The sequence below is a fragment of the Chelon labrosus genome (genome assembly GCF_963514085.1).
Source record: "Chelon labrosus genome assembly, chromosome: 10".
NCBI classification, from domain to species: Eukaryota; Metazoa; Chordata; class Actinopteri; order Mugiliformes; family Mugilidae; genus Chelon; species Chelon labrosus.
The window spans coordinates 14,839,436-14,850,794 of NC_140360.1; the positions used below are offsets into that span (position 1 = coordinate 14,839,436).

The 11,359-nt window shown below is 38.7% G+C and overlaps 1 protein-coding gene across 3 annotated transcripts; it reads left to right on the forward strand.

Annotated features, from left to right (window-relative positions):
• The first annotated feature begins 796 nt into the window (after nucleotides 1–796).
• On the forward strand, nucleotides 797–10,103 carry LOC311494078 (deoxynucleoside triphosphate triphosphohydrolase SAMHD1-like). 3 transcript variants are annotated; one of them, XR_014699261.1, is made up of 15 exons: nucleotides 797–1,211; nucleotides 2,324–2,370; nucleotides 2,553–2,713; nucleotides 2,868–2,983; nucleotides 3,568–3,692; nucleotides 3,995–4,147; nucleotides 4,231–4,331; nucleotides 4,495–4,603; nucleotides 4,692–4,783; nucleotides 4,924–5,039; nucleotides 7,311–7,423; nucleotides 7,939–7,977; nucleotides 8,071–8,151; nucleotides 8,294–8,651; nucleotides 9,241–10,103. XR_014699261.1 is itself a non-coding variant. In XM_084552934.1 (14 exons), the coding sequence occupies exons 2-14, from the start codon at nucleotides 2,332–2,334 to the stop codon at nucleotides 8,402–8,404; spliced, it is 1,356 nt and encodes a 451-aa protein (XP_084409060.1). In that variant the 5' UTR covers nucleotides 797–1,211; nucleotides 2,324–2,331; the 3' UTR covers nucleotides 8,405–8,687. The 3 variants fall into 3 exon arrangements, 1 of the variants encoding a protein (XP_084409060.1); XM_084552934.1 differs by lacking the exon at nucleotides 9,241–10,103 and having other exon boundaries at nucleotides 8,294–8,687; XR_014699262.1 differs by lacking the exon at nucleotides 797–1,211 and having other exon boundaries at nucleotides 2,167–2,370.
• The last annotated feature ends 1,256 nt before the right edge of the window (nucleotides 10,104–11,359 follow it).

Below are 11,359 nucleotides of genomic sequence, written 5' to 3' on the forward strand. Positions count from 1 at the left end.
GCAGCGAGAATGAAATCGCGCGCAAAGCAGTATGGGAACACCCAGGCTAGCTGTTCTTAGCAATTTTAGGCCAATTTCCAAACTTCCGTTTTTATCGAAGATTTTAGAGAAAGTGGTTTCCTCACAACTTTTAACTTTTATGGGTCATAATAACATCTTTGAGAAATTTCAATCAGGTTTTAAAGCTCTTCATAGCACAGAAACTGCCCTCCTCACAGTAACAAATTATCTCCTTTTAGCAGCTGACAGGGGTGAGAGTGCAATTTTAATTCTTTTAGACCTCAGTGCAGCTTTTGACTCTATAGATCACTCCATTTTAATCAGCCGTATTAAAACCTGGGTGGGCATCAAGGACTCTTGGTTGGTTTTACTCTTATCTTTTAGAAAGAACCTTCTCTCCATGGGCCGGCTGGCCTTTCTGTGTGGAGTTTGCATGTTCTCCCTGTGTCTGCGTGGGTTCTCTCCGGGTACTCCGGCTTCCTCCCACTATCCAAAGACATGCTCATTAGGTTAATTGATGACTCTAAATTGGCCGTAGGTGTGCGTGTGAGTGTGAATGGTTGTCTGTCTCTGTGTTAGCCCCGCGATGGACTGGCGACCTGTCCAGGGTGTACCCCTGCCTCTCGCCCGATGACAGCTGGGATAGGCTCCAGCAGACCCCCGTGACCCTTAACAGGACTAAACGGGTATAGAAGATGAATGAATGAATGAATGAATGTCTCGACCAGCATTTATGGGGTTAATATCGATCGGCAGGAGCGTCAGGTCTCAGGTGATTCAGCACGGACAAGGAAAGTGAAACAGTCTACAGAGAGTGAGCGTGACACAGAGATTTTCTGTGTTAGTTTGTTGGTTAGAAGTGCACAAAACAGTGTGTAACTTGTAGCTTATTGTTTCCACGACAATCAGTGAGAAGAGTGACAAGCTGCATATTGAGAAACGGGAGGAATTTATACACGTTCGGACTGTTTACATTTTGTGCTACCGCTACTGCTAGCGCTGAGCCACCTTGAAGTATAAGCTTGAATCAGTTCATAGTGAACAGACATTTTCTGTATAAAAGTTTGACTCCCTCAGTTGAACCGTTTCGACCGGAAGACAGAGAAGAGATGATGCTTCATTTGTGGGAGAGTTTTGTTCACATACATGTCGATGCAGAGGAAGCAGCAGAAGAATTGTAAACAGTCTACTGTTTTTTCTACTTTGTCAAGGTTAGAAATGAGGAAAACATGTACTATTATGTATGAATTATGTGAAATGTTTTCAGAATGATGGCAGTGACCAATCTCATATTCGTGGTCAAGGTTTAAAAGGCTGATATTAAAACCCCAGGTTATCTGTCAGTGTGGTCTGTCCTGATTGGCTGTATTAAACTGTATATAATATTATTCATCAGACTATCTTGAAATATCTTCAGCACTTGTCAGATCTACATGAGTGAGAGGCGGATTTGACATCAAACATGTTTGTGGACATACCTGCAAAAAGAAGGACTTAAAGATTTATCTAGAGGTGACTTTTCTGGGTTGGTATTTGTAATTAATGATTAAATAATGACATTTTCAGCTAATATAAAGCCTACTTGTCTTTGTAAAAATGCAAATACATTTTTATTAACTGAGTACTCTTAAGAAAAATAAATAAATAAAACAATACATGCTAGCAGTCTTCAAGATGCCAATCTTACTTATCTGAGATCATGTCACTCCTTTAACCTAGCTGCAACATCTATAAAACTATATAAAGAAACATATCTATCTTTATATAGTTTTATAGATGACAAATCATAATCTAACACTTATCTAAATGTTCCTCACTGCATTTTCTAGAGACATAAACGAGCAGTCTTGAAGATCTTGTAGACATCCCTGTATGCCTTTGGTTTTATGCTTGGACTCTTTGGGTCTCATACAAGAACATATTATGTCCTAAAAGTTTTGTTAACATACATATTGCTGCAGAGGAAGCAGCAGAAGAAGATTTATGGTTTGGTATTTGTATTTAATAATTAAATAATGAAATTTTCAGCTAATATAAAGCCTACTTGTCTTAGTAAAAATACAAATACATTTCTATTTACTGAGTACTCTTAAGAAAAAATAATTAAAAAACCTTGCTAACAATCTTCAAGATGCCAATCTTGCATATCTGGGTTCAATGGGCATAGGGTGAGTCACTCCTAAAACATAGCAACAACGTCTATAAAACTATATAAAGAAACAAATGTGTACAAAGTCAAACCTTCTCAAACAGTATCAATACTGCAGTGTAACAACAACAACCTGAAGGTCTTACTTCTCTCTTGTGTTCCGTCTTTGTTTAGGGAACATAATGGCAGCAGGAGAAGGTGGCAATAAACCACCATACAAGGTAATATGAGGCTATTGTCAGTGAATGAACCACAAAATTAAAGTTGGGCATGTTTATATTCTGTTGTTGCGTCCATTCTCAGTCCACAACAAATATGATGTTGAGACTGGGAAAAATAATGACTCAGCTGTGTGAGAACTGCATTGTGTGTCTTATTTTGTCGTTTTATGTCCATTCACCAGGTGTTTAGTGATCCCATCCATGGCCATGTGGAGTTACACCCTCTTCTTGTCAAAATCATTGACACACCTCAGTTCCAGAGACTAAGAAACATCAAACAGTTTGGTGGGGGCTATTATGTTTACCCTGGAGCATCCCACAACCGCTTTGAACACTCCATCGGGTACGTCCTCATGGAGTCACACCAGCACACTGTCCAAATTAAGGGGAAGACTGGTGTGTGACAAAGCACCAACTGAGGACAATAAAAAGACTGTTTAATTTAGTAGAGGTATAATCATTTTTACAGCGTGTATGTGCTCTATTTGTTGACACAGGGTGGCATACTTAGCAGGAGAGTTTGCAAAAGCTCTGCAATCAAGGCAGCCAGAACTCAGCATAGATGATAGAGACATTCTTTGTGTCCAGATTGCAGGTCTTTGTCATGACCTGGGTAAGTGATACACACCTACTACTACTACCTATCTCTACTTCTACATGAATTTGATTTTAAAAGGTTATTGTTGGGTGTGATTAAATGTGAAACATATAGTGAAGCTATTCACAGATTGTCAAGCAACATGATTTTATAGCCAATGATGTAGATGACAATAACAAATAAAGTCTAATGTGTAATGTTTGTTTCTCTTTTTAATGAAGGAAGGAAAGAAATGTTCCCTCAGATGTTGTCTTTTCAGTGTTAAATTTACAATGATAGAGTATTATATTTCACAGTTCATTGAGATTTTGGATGCTTATTAATCACAGTCTCTTCAAATCATTCGAAAAATGTGTAGTCTTTTTGTTTTTTTTCTCAAAGTTTAGTTGAAACCTTTGTTACATTTGAATGGAAACTATTTAATTCCACTTTTTCTTTAGATTTCTGAGCATGGCATATCCATGTGACTTCTGTTGTTTTTGTTTCACTGACATAAAAAAAAATTATGCAGACATGACTTTTTCTAATGTCAATACAACATTGATCGTTTTACTCATGTATTCATTCATTTATTGTATTTTTTTTTTCTCCATATCAAGGACATGGGCCCTTTTCTCACCTCTTTGATGGGATGTTCATTCCTGCAGCATTGGAGAAGGAGAAGGAGAAGGAGGAGAAGGAGAAGGAGAAGAAAAGGAGAAGAAAAGAAGAAAGGAAATGGAAGGTTACTATTTCTGTTGATGTTTGACTTAATAGCACAGAACAAAACTGCATCACAGTATCTGTGTGTGATTGTATGTGTGTGTTTTTGATGAAATCTTGAAGGTTATCCTGACATTGTTAATTGAGAAATGGGGCAGTCGGAAAGAAGCTTATACGCGTTGCACCTAAACTAACATCATGTGCATAACTCTTGATGTATTTGTAAAATAGCAGAGGTCAAGAGGTTAGAGATCTTCTACTTGAGCAGTGAGCCACTGTATTTTATTTTTAATACATGACCATTAAACTTCTCATACCTTGTAGCATGAGGATGCCTCTATAAAAATGTTTGATCATCTGGTGGACTCTAATGGTCTGAGTGAAGTGATGAAGAGTTACGGATTGGACCCTTCAACTGACCTACATTTTATCAAGGAGATGATTAAACATCCGGACGCTGATGCAAAGACAGGCGAGGTACTGTCACCACTAGTACTGTGAAATTAGTCAGTATCATCTTTACTGTCAGTGTCTAACGCCACTATTCTGCTGTTCCACAGTGGCCGTATAAAGGTCGTACAAAGGACAAATCCTTCCTCTATGAAATTGTGTCAAACAAGAGAAACGGCATTAATGTGGACAAGTTTGACTACATTGCCAGGTGGAGATGCTTTAAAACAATTCCCTTTGTGGTGTATAGTGAGGAGCTACTGTGTATTTCTTCCCATAAATAATTACAATACTGTCCTGACTAGTTTTAATTACTGCTGCATTCTAACATCATACATACAGTATATTTCTACTCGTGTATCTTCTCACCTCAGGGACTGCCACCACCTGGGCATCCAGAACAACTTTGACCATTGGCGTTTCATAAAGTTAGCCAGGGTGTGTGATGTGCAGGGGGAAAAGCAAATCTGCTCCAGAGACAAGGTGTCTACTCCTGATTTTTATCTTCTTTAAAACAACAATTAATTAACCTGATTATCTGTGACTAAACTATACTCATTACTCTCAACAGGAGGTGGGCAATCTGTATAACATCTTCCATACAAGGAACTCAATCCACAGAAGAGCCTGCCAGCACAGAGTAAAAGTGAATATAGAGATTATGTAAGTACCTACCCCTCCCATGCTTTTACTCTATAACTATTATCATGGTCTACTGACCTGCTGTAGCTTATTTAGTTTGCTTTATGATTCTCTCTGTTCTGTCAGATGCAAGGTTATTATTTGTTGGGTCTGTTTATCAGGATAAAAGATGCCTTCATGAAAGCAGATGATCACATCCAGATTCAAGGTTCAGATGGGCAGATGTTCCGGCTTTCTACAGCCAGAAATAACATGGAGGCCTACAGCAAGCTGACAGGTCAGTGGAAGCCAACTCTTGCATGTTTAAAATACACTACATGATTTAAAAATATCCTTTCTGTCTTCAATGTTATATCCCATACTATGTTTGCTTTGTTCACATTACAATTTCCCAATGTTCTGAATTATTTTAAGCATTATCAGTGCTAGATGACTCAGTTATTAATCACACAGAGATCCACTACTGAGGTGCTGAAATTGACGTCACAGTCTGTAACATCTAAATGTCTTGATGAGCACCAGAACAGCTATCAGACATTTCAACATGAACCTATTTGGCTCCTGAGCTTTGAATATTTCTTATTGTTTCTATGTTTCACACTGTATGTTGCCACTTTTAACAAGTTTGGCTGGGTTTGTTGGACTCCTTAAATCCAATAAAGAGCAGGACAAAGTCTCAAACATCAGGACCAGACTTTTAGGGGGTCTCAGCCCCCAATCAGAATGTCACACATACAGTGCCTTGCAATTTATACATTAATACAATATAATACATAATAAATGACTCTAATGTTTAGCTGCTTGGAAAGTCGTCAAACATTACAGTGTTACTTTGAATGATCACAGTCACTTAACAACATGGGCAGAGTAAAATTATTCATTCATTAGACATGGCTCTTTCTCTCTCCTTTTGCTATCTACATCCTGCTTTCTCTCCTCTTCCTCACTATACTGGTCTTGTAATATTGGGCTGTAGCTGGTCGCCAACAAAAAAGGGCATGACAAGAGTAACTTTGACCTTCTCTCACTACTAATGCAGTCTGGCTGTTTTTGTTTCTTTAGAAGCACATGTATATTCATCTGTAGAAAAAATATCACTTTTAGTAAGTCAGAGTAGCTTTCAGTAGTTTAATTCACTGTCCATAGTGTAAATAAACCATAAAGCCCTGTTTGATCACAATAGAAAAACTAAATCAAATAATTAAGGACATCTATTGGCTGCTTGACTGGAGCCTGCAGTTTAAAAGATAAGAAAGTTTACATTAGATAATAATCTCTGGTGAACTAGCCTCCATCAGCCAATGTTTTTGACATTGAATATGAGCATGTGAATTATTGTTATTATTATTACTACTGCTTGTTGTCTATTCTATTTTGTATCCCTAATAAGCATTTAGTAGTGCAAAGACTAAATTTGGGTGTGCTTGAGGCCTACACAGCCAACAATAAATGTATGGACGTGCAGTCAGGTGAAGCAGGTGAGACAGTGTCTCGCCTGGCATCATGGAAAGTAATGAAATTGATAAAATAAATCATACTATTTGTCCATTGGTCTGTGATATAAATGCAATTCCTGTACGATTCCTGTCATTTCAAACATTTTATAGTTAAAAAATGAGCGGAGCTGACCCTCAAGTTGCGCAATCTCTCACAAACTGGGCTAGGCTCGTGTCCTTGACGCCTGTGGCTAACTCTCTGTATGTCATCAGTGTATTGGTTTTGCACATTTTTATCAGGTGTCCTGATTTCCCATAGCCTAGTTAATGTATTTCATGTATGAGTGTAACACATTTAGTCTTGTTGATCTGACATTAAACCGCGCTGAAAAAGCACGAGATGAGTCAGCTGGACTGCCGCGGTCCATTTAGTGGGAACTTTTCTCTGTGTGAAAGCCAAAAATAGAAGATTGTAAATCTAAGCATAAAATATCCTCAAAACTAGACCTTCTGTCAAAACAGGAAGTGGTAAATGATGGAAGATGTTTTGTTGAACAGTCTGTATTAAAATGGATCAAATCCTCAGAAGATTTTACAACTCAATATTATTATATATAATATATATTTGATTAAGGTGACGATTTGGTTTCAAATTCAAATATTTGTGTTTGTTTTTTTCTCACTGGGTACTCTCATGTTAATGAGTATGAACTGTGGAATTGTGACGGCAAACGGCTCTCTTAACTGCTATAGATTTGACATTGTTCCTTTGGCCAGATATGTACCTTTTACCTATATGTGTGTAAAGAATGCTCATTTGAGATATGAAACTTAACCAGTTGGTGTGGAAGCAGCAAATTGAATGTCGAATTTGAGTTATTCCATTGAGTTCATAATTGTAAATCGGTGCCTCACCAGCCACGAACCGCATGTCACTGGATAAGTGGTATACTGTAAATAGCCTTGACTGGAAGAAACAATGTTTGGTGGAGAGTGTTGAAGATGGTAAATGAGGAGTAGGAGCATCTACTGTTTCAAATGTCCATTGTAAATTAGATTGTGAGAAGTTGTGATAAGTGATTCAGTTTGAACTTTTTCTTTTTGCTCTGCAGATCACTTGTTCGAAGACATACTCTACTCTGACACAGAAAATCTGAGGGAGGCAAGAAAGATTCTTCAGAGGATCGTTTCTCGAAACTTGTACAAGTTTGTTGGTGAAACCATGGTGTGTAAAATTGTAGGGTCTCATGTACAACTGTCTCACTGGTAAAATGCAGTTATTTGTATGAGAACACAAGTGTTTTCTAATAATTTTCACAGATATCTCTGTACCCAGTGAAGGGATGTAAAAATGACAATGGAAAGGCAGCCAGCTTAATAGATTATTATGTTATACTATTCAGAGACAACTGTGGTGTACCAGCACAGCAGCTGGCTCCAGACACTCTACTAGGTGACAGCCCATTAAACAGCATCAATTAAACCCCTTTCTGCTTCCAGAGATGACCTCTTTTCAGAAATCAAAATTCATATCGTCCTATCAGACAATATTTTCCTCAGCAGGTTTGAGAGGATCCATCTGTATGATTTTGCGGCTGGAAATAAATCCTGTATTAGTGTGTAAAGAGACAAAACAGACTAAAACAGGTTCTTTTATAAACTTACAGCTTAATGTGAATGTCCTCTTGCTAGTGAGTAACTCACTATGTCTTCTCCCTCTCACTTCGCATCCTTCCATAGCTCAAGAACATGGACAACCCAGGAAGCAAAATACAACAGGTAAGAAAATACAATTAAGAAGATTAAAAAAGAAAGTATAATAAAAATGTAAAGATAAATATAAATACACATTGTCTCTCTCCTGTCTGTCAGGATGCTATTGACAGTTGGAAACAGGACCTGACTCAGGCCCTCCTTGAGGCTAAAATTCCACATGACGACTTTGAAGTAGTTGTGAGTGTTTCATAAAATCACTTCACTACACTTTTCTTCAGATCTTTAGTTTTGTTGATTGTAACATGTTTTCTTGCCTCCACTGGATGATATTCATTTGTGAATATAAACACAAGTTTCTCTCTCACACGTCTTCTTTTAGGTCGGCACTTTTGACTATGGGATGAAAGACAAGGACCCCCTTAAAGATATATATTTCTATGGAAAGGAGGACCCTACCAGAGCATACCCAATCAACAGATACCAAGTCTGAACTACAGCAATGACAATGAAAAAATAATAATTAGTGTTATTATTCTGTTAGTTTGTATTTCTTTGGCTACATCTTCATTTGCAAACTTATGTTGCTGTTGTTCTTGTCAGGTGTCCAGCTTTCTGCCAGTGCGCTTCTCTGAGAAAATTATTCGAGTTTACTGGAAGGACACTGATGAGGCAAATCTGGGAGCTGCCAAAGCAGTGTTTAGTGATTGGTGCAAGAGAAACGGATTTGAAGTACTGAGGTAAGATTTAGATCTATGATGTGAACTATAATATAGATACTCTTTGTTGTCAGGCCAAATGTTCTAATGAATAATGGTGACAAGCTTCAGTCCATTACAATCAATGTGATGCGAGGAGGAGCAGTTAAAAATGTAAACCTTTCAGAAACTTGGGATCAGACTGTAAATTATATTAGTCTCTGATCCCTCTGGATTCTGGGCTGACGGTGGGATAAAAAGTCAATTTGGCACATACCAGGAAAAAAAGAGAAAGACAAAAGCCTAGAAGAGAATACCTGCACACACCTAAACTAAAACATAGATGAACCACCTGCACACGGGGCATCTCCTCTGCACAATCCTCTTCAAAATATGACAAATTAAACAACATTAAACATTTTATGTGTATTTTCAACTAAATATAGGGTTAAATTAGTTTTTACTGCTTGGTAACTATTTTTGGAAACTGGGTTTCAAAATCAAGTACAAGGCTTCTTATAACAGTCTCTTTAAGCAGGTAGTTGTACCTTCAAATAGTTTGTGTGTGTGTTTGTATTTGGTTCTTTTGAATCACATCTCTCACTCTGCACTCCTCTTTTTAATTCAAAAGGATCTTGGACCATGGAGTTGAAGTTGAAGCTGAAGCTCAAACCTGAAAAAGGAAAGAAACACTGTGACACTGGTACAGTTAGAGTGAACATGATGAAAAATGTTAATGAGGACAGAAAACCTCATCTTCAAAAACTCTAATGTACTTGACACTATTTTACTGCCTCAACAAAATTAGTATATAAACACAGGAGTTATTGCTTATTCAGACCTGTACTCAGGTTTTATAGACCCAATTTATCTTTATTTTAGTGGGATCATCATTCTTTCTTTTTCAGACTCACTAACATTTGCAGCTGTTTCTGACACATATACAATACATAACCTAATCACTATTTTATAGCATGTGTGTAATTTTGTTGTTGACCATCAGACGTGGCTTCTTAAAATGTCATGTTTGTTATATTCAGGTATCAGTCACAGACTTGTTTCTATATTCTCAGGAACTGGGGGGCTTTTAAAAAAGTTGAATCAAATGTGTGACAGAGTCATTTAACGTGAATATTTAGTTTGTGTTTGGGGTCTAATTAGTGGTTTTTGGTTTTAATGTTAATTATAATATTTAATGGGTAATTTTATGAAATATTCTGATTTTGGATGGGTTTTCATCACATTTTTGTTTGTTACTTAGTTACTGTTCATTTTTAATGGCTTTTTAATATAACTAAATGAAACATCATGGAAAGCTAAATTAAGTAATGTATGTGATTATGGCATAGTTTGTGTATTGTTGTGTTTGGATTCACTGTACCCCCATAGCATAATGTTTGTCTAACTGGGAAACTTAAAAGCTTAATAGAGCCTTTGAATTGTACTCCTGTTTAGATGATCTGCGGTGTCTGGTTGATTTAGAATAAAACTCTACTTTTATCCCTCCATTTTAGTCATTTTCTCTTCCCCACATCAAAACACGTAAAGACAGACAGTGTAGTATGTGTGTGGTGAGTTTGGGAAACATATGTTAAGAGGCGGCTTGTCGGTACGTCTGGAGATCCACAGACCAACCATGCACTGAAGGCCTCCTTCTTCAGCCTGGCGGCCATCTTCTTCCACGGGTTCTTCCACCAAGCGTTCCCAGCAGACCCACACTATTCATTTGGGCCTACCAGGTCTGTGAGGCGTCCCCCCCCCCATCTGATCCAACTCACCACCAGGTGGTGATCAGTTCACAACTCTGCTCCTCTCTTTACCCGAGTGTCCAGAACATACGGTCGCAGGTCAGATGATATGACTATAAAGTCAATCATTGACCGACAACCTAGGCCATCATGGTGCCAAGAGCACCGATGAACAACCTTATGTTCAAACATGGTGTTAGTTATGGACAGACTGCAACTCGCACAGAAGGCCAATATATGAACGCTACTCAGATTCAGATCAGGCAGGCCATTCCTCCCAATCACGCCTCTCCAGGACATGCCGTCATTGTCCACATGAGCGTTGAAGCCCCCCAGCAGGACAATGGAGTCCCCATTCGGGACGCAATCCAGCGTCTGTCCTAGGGTTTCCAGAAAGGGTGGGTACCCTGAACTGCTGTTGAGTGCAGACAAGTGTAAACAACAGTCAGGACCCGTTCCCCGACCCAAAGGCGCAGGGAAGCAACCCGTACAGGCAGAGAGTCTAGGGGGAAGCAAGAATCCCACCCCGGCACTGTTAAAACTTTGTCTTTAAAAAATAGATGGGGATAAATAATAAAATATGTAGCTGAATTTGCTATTCAAATATATATCATTTGCCCCTGGTAGGGTCTCGCAAGGCAGACTGGTCCTAGACAAAGGGCCAGACAAAGAACTAGGCCCATGGTCCTCAGTCGGAAAATGGTTGATTGCCTACTCCATGTCGAGAAGAAGGTCCTGCCTCAAGTGGAGGAGTTCAAGTATCTCTGGGTCTTGTTCACGAGTAAGATGGAGCGGGAGACTGACAGGTGGATCAGAGTGGCTTCTGCAGTGATGCGGGCGCTCTCGTGGTAAAGAGAGAGCTAAGCCGAAAGGGCAAAGCTCTCAATTTACCGTTCGATCTACGTCGTTCCAACCCTCTCCTATGGTCATGAACTTAAAGGGGAACTCTGGCGCAAAATGAACCTGGGGTTAATAACACGTGTACCGAGTTCGACCGTTCTC

Bases quoted from the DNA above. Each gene is read 5' to 3' on its own strand.
- LOC311494078 (XM_084552934.1), top strand. From the start codon at position 2,332: ATGGCAGCAGGAGAAGGTGGCAATAAACCACCATACAAG. The intron at 2,714-2,867 runs GTACGTCCTCAT...TTGTTGACACAG, and splicing joins CGCTTTGAACACTCCATCGG to GGTGGCATACTTAGCAGGAG. The intron at 4,332-4,494 runs GTGGAGATGCTT...TTCTCACCTCAG, and splicing joins AAGTTTGACTACATTGCCAG to GGACTGCCACCACCTGGGCA.